Consider the following 19,870-nt stretch of genomic DNA (forward strand, 5'->3'; position numbering starts at 1 on the left):
TTTCTCTTTTTATTCACTCCTGATCGTCTACCCCCATATTTCTGGTATAATCCTTGTAAATCTTTTTTCTACCCTCTTCAGTGGCTCAATATCCAATTTCTAATATGCTAACTGTACTCCAAATGTGTTCTAATCCAAAGTTCAATACGTGTTCAGCTTAACGTGCCTTTTTTATCCCTCTGGAAATAAACCCTTGTGCTTGGCTTGCTTTTTCTTCATGACTTTATTGACCTGTGTTGCTACTTTTAGTGATCTGTGTTATTTGTACTCCCAGATCTTTGTTCGTCTACCTCATTTTGATCGTTTTCCAACTGCAGCAATTTGTGACTTCATTTTCTTATCAAAATGTAATACTGTGTTGAAATTCATTCTGCCAATTATATTTCTGTTCTGAAAATGTATTGGTGTTATCTTGTAATTGGCAGTTCTCCTCACTCTTGTATTTTTGATTCCAAGACCTAAATTGTTCCTGTAATTTATTTATAATCCCTATAGAGATTGTTAACTTAAAAAAAAATGGAGCTTCCGGTGACACACTGGATCACACAACAAGGTTTTAAGACTTTTAGCTGGGATAAAAGCAACATTGACTAAATGCTATTTAATAGACAACTTGCATTCTAAATTATAGAAAGTCTCCCCATTAACCTTTTAACATGACACAGAACACTATGCCAGTACATTGTCTCTTAATTGGATATTTCATTCTTCAGGGAACAAGGTATTCTCAGTTTCTGAGGACTTGCTTCCTTTCCTTTACCCAAGTAGGTAGCTTCAAATTCCAGAACTGACTTCCATGGTGAGCGTTAGATTTTGGTCAGAACTTTATTGCCCCGCCCGTCACTGAATCAGAGCAGGCAAGGGCAGACAATGAAAATGTTCATTGACCTCAGGTGGGATTTTATGCTTTTGGGGTGAGCGAGGCCATAAAATCCTGCCCTATTTCTTTCTACTCCAAGCTAGGCCAATATTCCAGCCTCCTTTTTAAATCCACAAAAACTCAGTCTCTTTAATCTAAGCATAAATTCCTTTTGTATTCTGTGTGGCAAGCAATAGAATCAGCCTTTTCTCTGCTTTCGGTGCGGCACTGGCTGCTCACATCTCCTGCTCTTGGAGGTGGCTGAAGACTCTCTTGTGTCTGAGAAATCCTGTAACCCAATATGACAATGGCTTTCTATGGACTATTCCCTTGTCAAAGCTCATCTCCGTGGCAATGCGAATCACATGGGTCTTGTATCCAGCTAGACCCCCAACTCTATTCTATCTGGAATTAAACAGAGTTCAAAGTATAACTGTTTATGAAACTTGACATTTCTAACACCGCCTTGTGAGAGTCACCACAATTGCTGTTACAATTGTCTACAGGTGTAGGCATGTTGTATCATTTTCCTTTTAACCTTTAACAACCAAGCCACTCAGGTGGGTTACGAAGTAGAATTCAGATCATGTCACATGATCCCAAATTAAAAAGACAGCCAAAATAAAACATTGTATTTTGTCACATTATAAATAACATGGATCCCAGCATTGGCCTTTGTGGAACCACACTTCTATCATCCTGAATAGCTGTCTTTTACTCCTACTCTGTTTGCAACCAGATGTCCGTTCATCTCACCACATCTCATTAAACATCCTCATTAAAAGTTGGGACTTCTATCAATGCAGCACTCCTTCAGCGCTGTACTTAAGTCTCAAAGTTGGGATTTAATTCATAACCACCTGGCTCAGAGACACTAGTGCTATAGTAGTGCCAGCTCTGTCCCTTATGCTGCTTAGCTGAGGCACACAGGTATGTACCACAATATGGTAAACGGTGCAGCATATGGGTGTGGTGACAAATTAGATTCAGGCTATTCGCACGAATCTGAAAGCTTCTCCTGTGTAATAGCGTGAGAAACACTGGGTTAAATAATCCTTTCAGACATTGCATACCGCCCTTGCCTCTGGTGTTATGACTTTGTGTTTAATATTGCAGTCACCAAAGCACCTGTCTCTGCTGATAATTCACAATAATAATTGGCCCTACAAGACGTGATTTTCTGCTTCATAATAGTATAATTATTAACTCATGAGCTGTTTTTTAAATAATGGCTTTTTGTCTTCCAACTCTCAAACTTCACTGCATTTCTGAGGGAGTGCAGCACAGCCGAGGGACTATCTTTTAGATGGGATATTAAATCAAGGCCCCCAGATGCTCTCCTGGTGTCCTGCACCATATTTATCTGTAAACAGACACCACTAAATCAGATTATTTATCATTTATTGCTGTTTGTAGAATCTTGTGCACAAATTGGTTTCCCACAACAGTGATTACACAAAGTACGAACTTGGCTGTGAAGTACTTTGGAACATCCTGACCATAAAAGAAGTATGCATCCTTTAAAAAGCATCTGGATGAGCACTTGGCACATCAAAACATTTAGGGCTATGGACCAAGTGCTGGCAAATGGGATTAGGTAGTAGTTCAGGTGTCCCTAATCTCTCAGTGCAGACTTGATGAGTCAAAGGGCCTATTCTACATTCTATAATTGCAAGTTCTGTTAATGCACCCAGTTTTAGATTGAACCAATATCTCTCCTGGATTGTGTTTCTGTACATTTCTGCCCAATAGAAATCTTTTTTAGAAAAAGGCAGTGTCCTTTCACTTCTGTATCTTAATATTTGAGGGTTACATACGACCATATAAAATAGGAGAAGTAGGCGATTCGGCCCCTTGAGCTTGCTCCACCAGTTGATAAGATCACATCTGATCCGTTTGTGTTTCAAGATCAACATTCCCTCCTACCCGTGTCAACCTTTGATTCCCTTGTCTAGCAAGAATCTATTTACCTCTGTCTTAAAAGTATTCATAGACCCCCGCCTCCATCACCTTCTGAGGCAGAGAGTTCCAAAGTCGCACAACCCCCAGAGAAAAGATTTCCCTAATCCTGTCTTTCCAGTGGGGAACTACGTTGTCAGGAATTGAAAATTTGAGAATGGGAGTTAGGTCATTAGCAGTCATCAGTGCTGCTACTGGAGCCACTTCCCTGCCACAAAAGAAGAACTGGAAATAATACTGGGGTCATTAAATAATCACCTTTTAATGGATTTTCATCAAACCCAATGCCACGATCCTTCATTTGCATGTACCCTGCCTTGTTAAGGAATGTAACAATCTTATTATTATCCTGGAGTTTGATTGCTTGTAACTCTGAGTCAATTTCCACCCAGATAAAAGAGAGGAGCTGGAAAATTGAGTACATCCAAACTAGGGATCAAGTTAGTATATCAAATCCTGCCTCCTACTGGATTCAGGGTGAAGCTGTATCAATCAGTCACATGTCACCTTGATGCCTGCAGGCAGTTCCATACCCTGTGAGTCCCCAGTAACTTATCACCTGCAGTCTGCACAGTTTTATATTAACTTCAAAAAATTGTGCCCCTTGCAGCTGTTTGTCTTCCCCAGCTCTGCGCTCAATGCTGCGCTCTCACAAAACAAGAAAAATCAAGAGAGACTCCACCTCAGACAGTGAACTTTCAGATAAAATGCTTTTTAATTACTCTTTTGTTTGAATCTAACTTCCTTTGACAATAGGAGAATGACTCCAGGGTGCATTCTTAAAATTTTTTTTTCATTATATGTGACCTGCTAAACATGCATGCCGTAGTGTTACATTCCCAACACTGGGGGTATGGCGCTTCCATAACAACCCAGAAGGCTGCACAAACTGAGATTGCTTGGATAGAATCACACACTGAATTTGCCTCACTGTTAATAGAGACTACTCAGACATAACTAATGCATTTTGAAGGCACTGGCCATTTTGATGGCTTTCCTTGCACGGAATTTCAAAATGGTTAAGTTACTTAACAGGCTATTGAGAGCAGTCAGCAAACTGTAAACTTGGCAGGCCCTCCTCTCCACCCAGCCTTGCCGAGGACAAATTAAAGAATGCTTTGTGATGCCTAATGTGTTCAAAGCTCATGTGGTGCCTCTTCCAAGTTGCTCATGCCTGTTGACCATCAAACGCTGAGCTGTTCAAATTGTAAGCGGAAATGTCTGCTTTGTAGAAAGCTGCCTCTGCCCAGAATTCTAAACTCTCTGGTGAACAATAAAACAAGGACAACTCTGTCTCACAGCATCCTTCCTTTTACTGCAGTCTCCTACAATGTTTTTCTGATATGAATCAGTATTTGACTGTGTGGAAATCACAGCACAAGATTTTTAAAGATATGTTGCATCTGGAGAAGATGGCCTTGCTCTTCTGTTCTGCCTCCAGTTTTGAAAAGTAAAGTTCATTTATTAGTGTCACAAATTGATGTACATTAACACTGCAGTGAAGTTACTGTGAAAATCCCCTAGTTGCCACACTGAGTCATAGAGGTTTACAGCTTGGAAACAGGCCCTTCGGCCCAACTTGTTCATGTCAGTCTGTTTTTTTTTAAACCCCTAAGCTAGTCCCAATAGCTCGTGTTTGGCCAATATCCCTCTATACCTATCTTATTCATGTAACTGTCTAAACGCTTTTTAAAAGACAAAATTGTACCTGCCTCTACTACTACCTCTAGGAGCTTGTTCCAGACACTCACCACCCTCTGTGTGAAAAAATTGCCCCTCTGGAAACTTCTGTATCTCTCCCCTCTACCTTAAACTAGTGCCCTCTAGATTTAGACTCCCTACCTTTGGGAAAAGATATTGACTACCTAGCTGATCTATGTCCCTCATTATTTTATAGACCTCTATAAGACCACCCCCAAGTCTCCTGTGTTCCACAGAAAATAGTCCCAGTCTATCCAGCCTCTCCTTATAACTGAAACCATCAGGCCACAGTAGCATCCTAGTAAATCTTTTCTGCACTCTTTCTAGTTTAATAATATCCTTTCTATAATAGAATGACCAGAACTGTGCACAGTACTCCAAGTGTGGCCTGACCAATGTCTTGTACAACTCCAAGAAGATGTCCCAATTCCTGCATTCAGTGTTCTGATCAATGAAACCAAGCATGCCGAATGCCGCCTTCACCACTCTGTCCACCTGTGACTCCACTTTCAAGGAGTTATAGAACCTGTTCTATAACTCTCCCCAACGTCCTACCGTTAACTGAGTAAGTCCTGCCCTGGTACGATCTACCACAATCCACCACCTCGCATTTATCTAAATTAAACTCCATCTGCCATTTGTCAGCCCACTGGCCCAGTTGATCAAGATCCGTTGCAATCCTAGATAACCTTCTTCACTGTACTATGCCACCAATCTTAGTGTCATCTGCAAACTTACTAACTGTGCCTATTATATTCTCATTCAAATCATTAATATAAATGACAAATAACCACTGGTCACAGGCCTCCAGTTTGGAAAAACAATCACCCTCTGTCTTCTGTCATCAAACCAATTTTGCATCCATTTACCTACCAAACCCTGGAACCTGTGAGATTTAACCTTATGCAACAACCTACCATGTGGTACCTTGTCAAAGGCCTTGCTAAAATCCAGTTGACAACATAAACTGCACTGCCCTCTTCTTGGTTACCCCTTCAAAAAAAACTTAATCAAATTTGTGAGACATGATTTTCCACTCACAAAGCTGTGCTGACTGTCCCTAATCAGTCCTTACATCTCTAATGCCTGTAGATCCTGTCTGTCAAAACACCTTTGGACAACTTACCCACTACAGATGTGAGGCTCACCAGCCTATGGTTCCCAGGCTTTCCCCTGTGCCCTTCTTAAACAAAGGCACAACATTTACCACCCTCCAATCTTCAGGCACCTCACCTGTGACTATTGATTATTCAAATATCTCTGCCAGGGGACTTGCAGTTTCCTCCCTAGCCTCCCACAATGTCCTGGGATACACTTCTTCAAAGTCCCAGGGACTTATCTACCTTGTTGCGCTTTTAGACTTCCAGCACCTCCCTCTGTTATAAAGTACGCTCCTCAAAACATCACTATTTCCCCAAGTTCCCTAACATCAATGCTTTTCTTAACAATGAATACGGATGAGAAATATTCATTAAGATCTCACCCATCTCTTATGGATCCGTACATAGATGACTTTGCTGATCTGTAAGAGGCCCTACTCAGTCCTTAGTTACTCTTTTGCCCTTTATGTATTTGTAGAAGCTCTTTGGATTCTCCTCTGCCTTCTCTGTCAAAACAATCTTGTCGCCTTTTTGCCCTCCTGATTTCTCTCTCAACTCTACTCCTACACCCCCTATACTCTTCAAGGGATCCACTTGATCCCAGCTGCCTAGCTCCCATGTGCCTCCTTCTTCTTGACCAGGGTTTCAATATCCCAAGTCATCTAGGGTTCCTTACTTCTACCAACCTTGCCCTTCACTCTCCGAGGAATGTGCTTACACTGAACCCTGGTTAACATACTTTTGAAAGCCTCCCACTTACCAGATGTCTCTTTGCCTTCCCACAGACTCCCCTAATTATGTTCCTGTTTGATACCATTAAAATAGTGTTGCTCCAATTTAGAATTTTAACTTTTGGACCAGACCTATCTTTCCCCATAGCTGTCTTAAAACTAATGGAATTATGGTACTTCAGTGTCTCTTTGGCTACACCAAGGGAGAATTTAGCACGGCCAATGCACCTAACCAACACTTCTTTCAAACTGTGGGAGGAAACTGGACACCTGGAGGAAACCCATGTAGACGTAGGGAGACTCTGCACAGATAGTGACCCAAACTGGGAATAGAACCTGGACCCCTGGCACTGAGAGGCAGCAGTGCTGACCACTGTGCAACGTTATGTTGCACTTAGAGAAAAATGGTCCCATTCTTCCCTTCCCTCTCCAATTTTAATCTGTCGTCAACCAATATCTTTGCACGTGTACTTTCTAGCACAGGTCACTGGACAGTGAGCTGGGGCCTTGCCACGCAGCATCTGGACAGTGCAGGTATTTGGACATTAGGGTTCAGGTAGGATTAGGATCAGCCGTTGTGACATTGAATAACCTGTCGGTGCTCACCATTGTGGGTGGATGTTTAGAATGGCTTGCGAGGTAGCAGGAGAATGTCAGAGCTGGAGAACTGTGAAGAGCCAATGGAGTCAAAATGAAAGATGCATGCATTCCTTTTAATTTTGTTTTTCCTTCTATTCCAGCAAATCATGCGCACAGGGATGAAGTATAACTTGGGCCTGGATTTGAGAACAGCTGCCTATGTCAATGCTATCGAGAAAGTCTTCAAGGTGTACAATGAGGCCGGCCTGACCTTCACATAGAGTGGGCACCATCCGTCCTTTTCAAACCCTCTCTTGCCCTTTCCCCAGCCTAACATATCAAACGTTTACATATAATAGCAGAATATTCTTTTCCTTTTTACTTTTTAAAACCATTGGAACACTAATTCTCCAATAGAAGCTGCCAGAATTAGTCAATACGTTGAATAATTAATGAGCGTAACCCACAAGTAAAAATTAAGGCTTACAGAAAATCTTGATGATCTCGCACTGCTGGCAAGTGGGAGCTGTGTTACATGAAGGGAGGTGCTTGTCGCTATGTTGCATCCAGTTTGTCGTCCCTGGCTCTCAAATGTTTAGTTTCACTAAATTGACAATATATAATCACTGAGGAAGATTCTGGAAGCCTGTTTGGTGTCTGGGGCTTTGAAATCTCAGCAGCATATTTGGTTACAATCCTTGAATAGAACGGGTTCCATTTAAGGGATTGCAGTTCATCTTTATGGAGTCTGACTGTTCCAAATGTCTACAAGTTGTTTGTAGCACACCTGTCAAAATTGTGTCATTTAGGACCCTGACGTGTACATAGCAAAAAAGAAGAATATTGCTTAGGAACGATCAAATCTTAATAAACTGCACTGAGTGTTTTTTCAGTTGGTATACTATAATTCATATTTGACAGGAGTCATTTTCTTTAACGTGATGAAAATGGGGATACAGTTGGCCCACATGCTCCTGAGTTTTGGAGCTTTAGCATCAGATAGGCCCCCCTCTTCCAGACTGTGGTTCATTGACCCTGCTGCAAAGTTCACCTGTGGAAGTCAGGATCAGGTTCGACTGTAATGCCAGTCCTGCCAGAAAAGCTGGGCAATGCTTGCTGCGGAGATTTGGCATATGCAAACTGACATCTTGGGCAAGTGAGGGTTGTCAGCAGAAGTTGTCAACTTCAGGAGGGGAGGGGTTAGATATACTGAAGGCAGGACACCTACACAGGAATAACTGATCATTGTTGGGGGTTATATTTACTTAAAGTGCATCTAATGTGCCACCAAACAGGGCAACCTTGTAAAAAAAAAAAGGGCTGGCAAAAGTACACAAGAAAATGAGGATGTGAGAGATTGCAGATGCACTGAAAATTAATTTCGAGAGCAAACCTTATTTTTTCCCTATGTGCCATGCTTTTCACTATCTTTGTCAATCCATTGGTTTAGCAGATATGCCATTGTGCTTCATGCTGCATGATAGCACAGTAACCTGGGTTCAGAGGAATGATGGTGCAATGCCGTTCCTCAGTAATCAGCTACATCAGTGCAGTTTTATACTCGGAACCTGTATGGGTATTGACCTGCCCCTACCTTGGGAGGGGAGGGCAGGTGCAGAAAACATTAATGCAAACTGGCAATCATGACTTTTAAATAACTTGTGCAGCTTAATTTTCTTCTCAAATTAATGCTATGGAATCCACTCTCTGTTGTGACCAGGGCAGAACACCCAAAACAAGTAACCAAGACAATTGCAAAAGCAACTTCACTGGTAAAACCATCACCGATTTCCATATTTTTAAAGAAAGCACTTTTCTCTATTAGGTAGAATTTCCATTTAAAACTACAGCGTCAGAGGATACGTTCAAACAGTTACTTATATGTTTCCTGTGTACTTTAGAGGTCAAACATGACTCCCTCACTTTGCACAGCAATTAGGACGGTGAGGACATTGAATTCTGTAAGCCTTAGTGGAAACCTGCTGCTGTCTGTCATCGAAGTTCCCTTCAATCCTGCCTCAAACACCTTGAATAGGTGCAAAAGTTGTTGATTTTTTTTTTAAGAAACAAAATCTGATCCTTTATTAGCAGTAACAGGGTGTCTGTATGGTAAACCCCGTAGAATGGCTTCAAGTCTTCAGCCTGATTACGAGCAAGTAGAGCATAGAGATAGGGCACCTTCAGCAGACTTGAATTACAGGAGTGTCCAGTGTAGCACCCTGTATTGCAATGATTTTTTTTTTGCAGATTACACAGGCAATCTAATCTTGTAAACTTGCCTGTTGGATTTGCGTCAATGCACTTTCCACTGCAGTAACCAGATTGCTCTGAGCTGCTTGGAACTATTTGATGAGATCGGTAGCTCAAAGCTGAAAACTGCAGGATACTGGTTATGCGCCATCTCCTTCAGAGGTTTTGCAGCAAGTTTCTTCCCCCACCCACCCACCCGCTCTCTCTCATGAGGCCTTGGCAAGTGTTCAGAATGGAATTGCGTATGACAAAAGGTCACTTGAAGAATGTGTTTCATATTTCTGTAGGATTAAGCATGTCAGGTTTGTCAGCCTTTGGCATTGGTCCTTTTGGGCGCAATGACATGTCAGATAAACCTTTTTTAAAAACAGCAGTCTTGTGTTCTTTTCTACGTTCTTTGTAATTGCATGATGGTGAATTGACAGATTATTAAACTTTTGACATTTCAGAAGCGTTGCTGCATCATCACTCAGTCCTCACGCATTAATCCTCCCTTTTGCTTTGGCGACATTGTGCTGGAGTTAGTCAGGATGTCCCGTTTCTCCATTTTGTGGCCCACTATGTTAACAATCATTAGGCATTTCTGGGTCAAGTCTTCACCATCAGACTTTTTTTTGAGCCAGCAATTAGAACGGTGAGAACATTGAATTCTGTAAGCTCTATTGGAAACCTGCTACTGTCTTTCATCAAAGTTCCCTTCAATCCTTCCTCAAACACTTTGAATAGGTGTAAAAGTTGTTGATTTTTTTAAAAACAAAATCTGATCTCTTATTAGCAGTAACTGGATGTCTGTATGATAAACCCTGTAGAATGGCTTCAAGTCTTCAGCCTGACTATAAGCAAGTAAAGTCATAGAGACATGGCACCTTCAGCAGACTTGAATTACAGGAGTGTCCAGTGTAGCACTCTGTATTGCAATTAACCAAATACTCAGGTATGTAACTTTAAAACAGACTAATTCAAGTAATGGGGAAGATGCAAGTAATTGCCAGAGGAGAGGCTTAGTTTTAAATAGTTGAAGACCAATGAAATACTATCTAAGGGCATTCATTCTGTTCAATGTGTGGGCAAAGTGAGACAAACCTGAGGTGGGCTAATAAGACAATATGAAAAATGAGTAAAACTCCCAACTGTCTAGGGAGCACGATAAGGAGACATCCAATGCCATTTATTTTTTATTAGGGCAGGTGAAGGGACAGATGGAAATAGCACCATTAAATGGAATGATAAATTATTTCAGCAAATTGTAAGAGAATCAAGATGTCTTAAGCATGTCTGCTGGATTTAAAGGATGAAGAAATATTTAATATATTGAAGGGTTACTAGCTGGAAGTATTCACTGAAGAAGGTTTTGAAACCATTTGGTTATATGTTTAGGGTAGAGATCCTAAACCAGCCTAAAGGGCTGAAAACCAGAAAATTGGATTGGAAATGAGCTATAGTGCCAATTATTTTGGAGAAAGGCAATAAAACAAACCTGAGCAACATTTCTCGGAACTTGCTTGGGCTCTTCTGCTGTAGAGGCTTAGTCAGGTAACACACTGCTCTGAGAATGTAATCGTGTCACTTAGTATTGTAGCTGCAAAAAAATGTTGCAATTTGCACAATTAAGATGTGGATTTGGGACATTGTGGCTACACTATAAATTATTTCAGTTATGCTGATGGTGTGTATCTTCCTCAGTTGCCCAAAGACCATGTCAACCAGTCATTGCAACCCCCCTCCCCCAGTCAATGTGTATCATGTTTGTTTGATAATCTGTCAGCCTAGCATATTTTTTCCTACTCTTCTAACCCAATCTCATGGTGCTGAGGTTTTGTCAACAGATTCTTTGTATTGTTGATGTGCTTGGATGCACTCTCTCCCTTCCCATATTTGCTGCCTCTTGGGTACCCAGGAAATTGGAGACAAACATTAACATGGATATGAAAGAAAGAACAGGGCCTAATCTAATGCCAGTAATTTGATTGTATGAATGTTCGCGTCAATATTTTTGCCACAGTTTTTAAGTGTTGTGATGACTTTGTCTAAATGGCAACAAAACAAGTGAATAATTGGGTTGCTTCAAAGTTCCACCATTTTTCATTTTGAAAATTTAATATTAATGTGGGAGTTTCTCTTTTCTCCAACCCCAATATGTCATTCTCAGCGTAATATACTTGAGTTTATAGAACACAAAATTTACATGGCAGCATATGTGTAAAAGGAAATGCTGTTTTTCATTTTTTTTAAACAGCTCAATATAAACTTTACCTCAATAAAGCTTTTGAAATTTCGCTTGTTTTTCAAACTCATTTGAAGAAAATCTGCTGAATAGAAGATGCTAGAAGGTAAAGAAAAATGTTCCATGATATAAACTATCTGAAGGATACATGTTGGAAACTGATGCACACTTACCATATTTGCACTTGATTTGATTTATTATTGTCATGTGTATTGGTTTACAGTGAAAAGTGTTGTGTGCTGTATAGGCAAAGATACCATTCATAGAGTACATAGGGGAAAAGGAAAGGAGAGGGTGCAGAATATTGTTACACTCATAGCTAGGGTGTAGAGAAAGATCAACTTAATATCAGGTCTGTTCAAAAGTTTGATAGCAGTAGGGAAGAGGCTGTTCTTGAGTCAGTTGGTACGTGGTCTCAAACTTTTGCATTTTTTCTCAACGGGAGAAGGTGGAAGAGAGTATGTGCAAGGTGCATGGAGGTTGCTGATTCTGCTGGCTGCTTTTCCGAGGCAGCAGGAAGTATAGACAGAGTCAGTGGATGGGAGGCTGGTTTGTGTGATGGACTGGGCTACGTTTACGACCCTTTGTAGTTTCATGCAGTCTTCCTCAGCGCAGGAACTGTATCACGCTGAGATATATCTTTTTATGATGCATTTGCAAAAAGTGGTGGGAGTCATAAGGAACATACTGAATTTCCTCAGCCTCCTGAGAAAGTGGAGGTGTTGGTAGGCTTTCTTAACTATAGTGTCAGCGTGGAAGGACCAAGACAGGTTGTTGGTGATCTGGACACCTAGAAACTTAAAGCTCTCAACTATTTCCAGTTCTTCATTGATGTAGACAGAGGCATGTCCTCCATGGTGCTTCTTGAAGTTGATGGACTTCTGACTGTCTCCTTCGCAATCCAGATTCATCTGTGTCATCACTGTGGGCTCGCCAATGAAAAATAATGTAAGTGTCAAAGGGGAAAAATTAAAAAGCCAAGACAGAGAGGAATGAGGACAAGATTGAGAAATGGAAGAGAAGATTAAAATATAGAGCATGTAAAGAAAAGTAATGGGTGAAGAAAGTAAAATAGAGAAGTGGAAGAGGAATGTGCATTTAAGGATCTTAGACCCCACCCCTCTCTCGGATAGATGGGACAATAGGGGGATAGCATGGTAAGGTGGCATTCAGGTAAATGAATGGCAGTGCAAGCTCAAGAGGCTTCCTACAGGCCATATCATTCCCTGGAAGGTAAACCGAGTGATGTACGCTGCACTGTCATTTAGAATGAAAAACTACACAAATTTTCTTCTAGGCTGGTTGGATAGGCCTATTGACCTGTTCTGTCTCACCAGACAGAAGACAATTGAAGCATTTTTAACAAATGTTGTATACATTGTAAGTATTGTAGATGTACAGAGCTCCACCCCACTGATTTAGGATTACTCCATTTCCCACACTAAGCTCTTCACCCCCACCCCAGGGCTAAGATGTATCGTTGCCCTCTCCATATACCTCACCAACCTTCTCATTCTGCACAATATACACTATCATTTTTACCATCACCAAACATTTTCCCCTCTCCCCTTTTCAACATTCAGTAAGGAGCATTCCCACACTCATCCCCACCTGACAAATGCAAGCGATACAATATGGGTGTGATTTTCCCACAGCAGCGCAGCAGGAAGGGTTGTAGTGGTTGTTGGCAGGAGGCTGTTGTGGGATGCCGGTCATGATTTTCCTAGATTTTTTTTATGACTTAATCAGCCTTGTTATGGGAAATGGTGCGAGGCTGATTATAATATTGAAACTCCAATTTTAATCTCATTGGTGAGCCAGGGACCAGTACACTCGCATGTAACTTGCAAGCATCACCCCCACAAGCCTGTCACCAATCACTTTGTTCTCTACTCCATTTCGGAACTTGGTCTCCTACACCATTCATATTAACCTCGAGCTAAGCTCATCTTTCAACTAGACACATCACAGCCTTCCGGTTTATTTCAGATTGTGACTGCTGCTCCCCAGCCCTGCTTCACCGCTTTTGGTTTTTGAATGTCTGCTTTATTCTTTATTGGAATGTGGGTGACACTGGCAAGGATATGTTTGTTGCCTATCCCATGTCATTTAATTTTTCCTGCCTTTCGCGCTATTCCGAAGTCTCCATTTTGTTTTACCCCCCACCCATACCCCTCTGTGCTTGCTTTAAAACCTATTATCCCTGTAACTCCTTCAGGCTCTGGCAAAAGTTCGTTGATCTGAAATGTTGGCCAGAAATTTACCGGCCCACCCGCCATGGGAATTGGAGTGGGCAAGGGGCAGAGCATGGGAAGGTCTGTTAACCTCAAGTAGGATTTTCCGATTTCTAGACGAGCAAGACCATAACATTTCTCTCCAGGGATGCTGCCAGGTATAGAACCATTTGGCCCATCGAGTCTGCACTGACAACGATCCCACCCAGGCCTTATCCCCATAATCCTTGTATTTACCCTGCTAATCTCCCTGACACTACGGGACAATTTACCATGGCCAATTTACCTCACCTGCATATCCTTGGACACTAATTAGGGGTGGCAGAGTGGTGGGCACTGCTGTCTCACAGCATCAGGGACCTGGGTTCAATTCCAGCCTCAGGTGATTGTGAGGAGTTTGCACTTTCTCCCCATATCTGTGTGGGTTTCTTCCAGGTGCAGCAGTGTGTGGTGACTAAGAGAATTTCACTTACTTCATTGCAGTGTTAATGTAAGCCTATTAATGATATGAATAAATAAAATTTAAAGGACACTTGTGTGCAAGCCTGGAGAAAAATCATCAGGACATTAAAAATGATAGTTTCTATTAGAACTTAACCATTTCTAAAATATATTGGGGGGGGTGGGGTGCTCTTTGGCTGACAGTCAAACATCAACAATTGGGTAATGAGATTTTCTAATTTCCAATTGGCATTGTGAGTCAGCCCCTAGAACTGCAGTGATTCAAGAAGGCAGCTCACCACCACCTTCTCGAGGGCAACTAGGGATGGACCACAAATCCTGGCTGGCTAGCTAGCAATGCCCATGTCCCACAAGTAAATTTAAAAAGCCTGCACCGACAACAATCCCACCCAGGCCATGTTCCCATAACCCCACACATTTATTAATGCTAATCCCCCTGACACTAGGGTCAAGTTACCATACCAATCCACTTAACCCACACATCTTTGGATTGTGGGAAGAAACCCACGAGATACAGGGAGAATGTACCGACTCTGCACAGACAGTGACCCAAGCCGGGAATTGAGCCTGGAGTCCTGGCACTGAGAGGCAGCAGTGCTAACCACGGCTAATTGATCTTCAATTCCTGGAAACTCCAGACCAATCCTGGAGGGTTGGCAATCCTCTGCACCACTGTGGCAGGACTGAGCTTGGGGGATGGGATGGTATAGCCAAAAATCCACTGATTTTTTGGCGGGACCAGACAATCTTGGCAGAAGGCGAGACCAGTAAATCCCACCACTAGTCTTAGGTAGTGTTACGTTGATAGCTTGTTACACATCCCCTCTGTTACTCAGTTCCATTGGGTTTCGTAGAATGAAAATGTGATGAGGTACATTATGGATACCTGGCTGATACAATGCTGCTGTCCTGGACTACTTCCAACCCCATTGAATTGATAAGCCTTGTCCTCATCTTCAACCTTCCCATCTCATGAGCCCACTCGCTCTTTGAAAGTTTTTTTTGTCTCTCTTCTTTTGTCCCACCATTGACGGTCAAGCTTTCAGCTGTCACGCTCCCCATCCATGGAACTCTCCAAACCCTTTCAAAATTTCTCCCCGCTTCATCTTCAAAGGCCATCCAAACAACTCAAACAGGCTCTGATACAATTATTCTGTTCGTGGTTGGACCACACATACTGTTAGTGTCTGCCAAGGTTTGTAAAATTGAAATGTGGGGTGATTTTTAGCAACAAGTATTCCTAGTTTTCAAGAGTCGGTTATGGCATGGACGGCATGGTGGCACAGTAGATAGCGCTGCTGCTTCATGGGCAGGAACCTGGGTTCGATTCCTGGTTTGGGTCACCGTCTATGTGGAGTTTGCACGTTCTTTCAGTGCCTGTGTAGGTTTCGTGTGGGTGCTCCAGTTTCCCACAGTCCAAAGATGTTTGTTAGGTTGATTGGCTGTGTTAAATTGCCACTTAGTGTCGGGGGGTTAGTAGGGTAGATATGAGATTATGGCGCTAAGGTCTGAGTGGGATTGAGTCTGTACCAACATCAATGGACTGAATGGCCTCCTTCTGCTCTGTAGGGATCTATGATGTGCTCCTTTCTGGGCTGCGATACTGGCCGTTTTTCCCCCCCTCCACAATCCCCCCACTCCACCCAACACTCCTGAGTCAAACTCACTTTCCCTGGTCTTGCTTTCAGGCTTTGGTTAGACAAGAGCTTCAATGGAACCAGTTTGACATGTTTACTATATTGCAAAGCTGCCCCACCTCTCTGTACTTTGGGAAACGCCTTGTTGCTGGAATTACTATATTGCAGTTACTCATTAGCTCCAGGGCCTAATGCAAATTGTTCTCTATAGCTTCAAAGTGAGAACCAGTCAATGGAGTGCAGCGCTGTTTATTTAGGGTTTCAGAGAATAATACAAGAAGCAACAATTTTCTCTCAATTTCGTTTTTACATTACTGAGCACCACTCCTATGTCTGGCATTTGTTGCTGGTCTTTAATTTGCTGTGGGGTGGCACGGTGGCACAGCGCCAGGGACCCAGATTCAATTCCCAGCTTGGGTCACTGTCTGTGTGGAGTTTGTACATTTTCCCTATGTCTACATGGGTTTCCTCTGGGTGCTCTGGCTTCCGTGCTCTGGCTTCCATGCTCAAAAGATGCGCGCATTAGGTTGATTGGCCGTGCTAAATTTCCCCATAGTGTCAGGAGGATTAGTGGTATAAATACAAGGGGTTAAGGCCTGGGTGGGATTGTGATCGGTACAGGCTCAATGGGATGAATGGCCTCCTTCTGCACTGTAGGGATTCTATGATCTAAGAATGTGACAGTGAACTTTATTCCTGAATTGCTGCAGTTCTTGTGGTAAAGGTTCTCCTACAAAGCTGTTGGGTAGAGAGCTGGCAATGATGAAGGAATGGTGACACATATCCAAGATGGAATGGTCTCTGACTTGGAGATGATGATCATATGCCTGAATTCGACCTCCCCACCTGCCACTAAATTGGAGCAGGCAAGGGCTGGACAAGTGAAATGTTTGTTGACCTCGGATGGGATTTTCTGGTCTTGGGTCTAGTGAGGCTGTGACATCCCATCCATAGCTGTATAAGGTGCTGATGAGGCCACACCTGGAGTATGTGTACAGTTTTGGTCCCTTTACTTGAGAAAGAATAAACCAGCACTGGAGGGGGTGCAGAGGAGGTTGACTCCAGAGTTGAGGATTGAGACTGAGTAGACTGGGACTATACTCATTGGAATTTAAAAGAATCAGAGGAGATCTTATAGAAATACGTAACATTTTGAAGGGAATAGATAAGATAGAAGCAGGGAAGTTGTTTTCACTGGCAGGTGAAACTAGAACTAGAGGGTATGGCCTCAAAATAAGGGGAAGCAGATTTAGGCCCGAGTTGAGGAGGATCTTCTTCACACAAAGGGTTGTGAATCTGTGGAATTCCCTGACCAGTGAAGCAGTTGAGGCTACCTCATTGAATGTTTTTAAGACAAGGATAGATACATTTTTTTGAACAGTAAAAGAATTAAGAGTTATGGTGAGCAGGTGGGTAAGTGGAGCTGAGTCCACTAAAAGATCTTTGAATGGAGCAGGCTTAAGGGGCTAGATGGCCTACTCCTGCTCCTAGTTCTTATGTTCTTAAGTTTTACGAAAAGAGGCCCTTCGAGATGGAGGCCATGGTGATCTGCTGTAGTGCAGAAAGAAGTATTATCTGTTGTCCTGAAGATGCTTGTTCATGCTATGGTGGAAGTTTATGGGTGTCACTAAGACCTCACCATTAATCTCCAAGCCAATGAATAACTCATCCAATCTCTAACCTATTTTTGCCCTACAGTTAAACAGACTCTTTGTTAGCATGTGTTAATGGATAACACTCAAGAACCTTTGATGAATTTTCACCTGAACCTAGCTCACGTTGTCCGGTTGAGGTAAGCTAATGGAGGGCACACCAAGGAATCTTTTATGATTTATGTCATAGCACCACAGCAGGTAGTAAAAGTTTCAATTCATTTAATGTTGCTGCATAAGAAAGAAATTGTATTGTTTTAGTGAGATGTTGGAAATTCTAGACGTGTAAAAGCTTCACCCACACATGCTCTTTTGAAAACGCCAATTCCAAAGTCTGATCCTGTAGTATAACGGTCTGGCATATACAGGGTTAATGGGGACTGAGTACAGTAAGAAAGCAGTGGCTGCAAGAGCAGATCAGAGGCTGGGAATCCTGCAGCAAGTAACTCACTTCCTGACTCCTCAAAACCTGTTCACCATCTGTAGGCACAAGTCAGGAGTGTGGTGGAATATACTCCACTTGTCTGGATGGGTGCAGCTCCAACTACAATCAGGAAGGAAGCTCGACACCAACCAGGACAAAGCAGCCAGCTTGATTGGCACCACATCCACAAACAACAACTTCTCTCCACCACTGTCACACTGTGGCAGTAGTGTGTGCCATCTACAAGGTGCACTGCAGCAATTTACCTTCCAAACCCACGACCACTTCCATCTAGAAAGACAAGAGCAATTGACACATAGGAACACAACCACCTGGAGGTTCCCCTCCAAGCCATTCGGCATCTTGACATGGAAATATATTGCTGTTCCTTCACAGTAACTTCTTTGCAGTATTGATGTAAGCCTACTTGTGACAATAATGAGTAAACTTTAAGCTTTAAAACTTTTATCCTACAGCACTGTGGGTATATCTATGTCATGTGGACAGCAGCAGTTCAAGAAGGCATTTCACAACCACTTTCTCAAGGGTAATTAGAGATGGGCAATGAATGCTGGCCTAACCAGCGATGCCTACATCCTTTGACCCTAGTTATGGGTCATTGTTTTATTCATTCAATGTGATGTTGGCGAATGACTTGTTAAGATCTAGAGATGGGGATAGCACCTTGCTTGTATTGTTTACTATATAGTTACAAATGGCTAATAGAGACTTGCTATTAACATACAGAAGACTATGAAGACTTCCTTAAGTGACATGTTCTATAACTGACACCAGTAAAACAGATCCCTTATTGGTATGTGGCCATCAGGCTTTTGCCCAGCGCTGGGGTCTAAGTACATTCCCAAACAATGGAGACCATCTCCTCCTGGTCATATTTTCCAAGCCTCCTCTTCCCTACTCTTGTGTGTAACCATTTTCACCTTCTCTTACATCTCTTTTCTCCTGACATTCTGTTCCCAGTACCAGTGACATCTTTGTCATTTAATTTCATCTTCCCTCCACCCAATCATCCTTTTGTTCTTCCTTCACACCCACCTCGCGTTTCCTCGGCTCTATCCCACGGTTAAAAACTGTCTGGAAAAACTTGCAGCTCCAAGACGTTGGGCGGGACTTTACAGACTCGCTCATCCCAAAACCATAAAATCCTGCCCAAGGTCAACAGAACTTCCCATTGTCCACCCCTTGCCCGCTCCAATTCCTGCAGTGGGCAGGGTGGTAAAATTTCAGCTGTTAACTCTTTCTCCGCTGATGCTGCCTGACCTGTTGGGAACTTTCCATTTTTACTCCAGAACAGTAACTATGCACCGTGGGTCTTTTTTTACTGTCTCACTTTGGGAGGTCATTGAAGTAAAAGAACCTGTTCCTTTGTAGAACTTGTTACCAAGAATTTGAATGATTTCTCCTCTTATCATAGAACCCAACTCAGGCTTTACCCAAAACTTACCTTGTGTTCAGCTTGGTTCAGTTGGCGGCACTCTGGCTGTGGGTTTCAGTAAGAACTCTCTCAACACCAGGTTAAAGTCCAACAGGTTTATTTGGTAACAAACACCACTAGCTTTCAGAGCACTGCCCCTTCATCAGGTGAGTGGGGAGTTCTGATCACAAACAGGTCATATAAAGGCACACACTCAGTTTACAGAATACTGATTAGAATGCGAGTCTTTACAGCTATTCAAGGCTTAAAGGTGCAGGCAATGTGAGTGGAGATAGCATTAAGCATAGGTTAGAGAGATGTGTATTGTCTCCAGATAGGACAGTAAGTGAGATGTTGGAAGCCCAGGCAAGTCATGGGGGTTATAGATAGTGTGACATGAATCCAAGATCCCGGCTGAGGCCGTCCCCATGTGTGCGGAACTTGGTTATCAGTTTCTGCTCAGCGACTCTGTTGTGAAGGCTGCGTTGGAGAACATTTACCTAAAGATCAGAAGCCGAATGCCCGTGACCATCGAAGTGTTCACCAACAGGAAGAGAACAGTCTTGCCTAGTAATTGTCGAGCAGTGTTCATTCATCCGTTGTCGAAGTGTCTGCAAGATCTC

The 19,870-nt window shown here is 42.5% G+C and overlaps 1 protein-coding gene across 1 annotated transcript in view; it reads left to right on the forward strand.

The window, feature by feature from the left end:
- The window catches only part of LOC145360538 (glutamate dehydrogenase, mitochondrial), a 94,620-nt gene extending 83,165 nt beyond the window's left edge, over positions 1-11,455 (forward strand). The window contains exon 13 of the mRNA XM_080215810.1: positions 7,091-11,455. Coding sequence (XP_080071936.1) covers positions 7,091-7,210 — 120 coding nt within the window. The 3' untranslated portion in view covers positions 7,211-11,455. The remainder of the gene's footprint in view (positions 1-7,090) is intronic.
- Positions 11,456-19,870: the final 8,415 nt, after the last annotated feature.

Source organism: Carcharhinus amblyrhynchos, chromosome 31 (genome assembly GCF_965287045.1).
Source record: "Carcharhinus amblyrhynchos chromosome 31, sCarAmb.v2.hapA, whole genome shotgun sequence".
Classification (NCBI taxonomy): domain Eukaryota; kingdom Metazoa; phylum Chordata; class Chondrichthyes; order Carcharhiniformes; family Carcharhinidae; genus Carcharhinus; species Carcharhinus amblyrhynchos.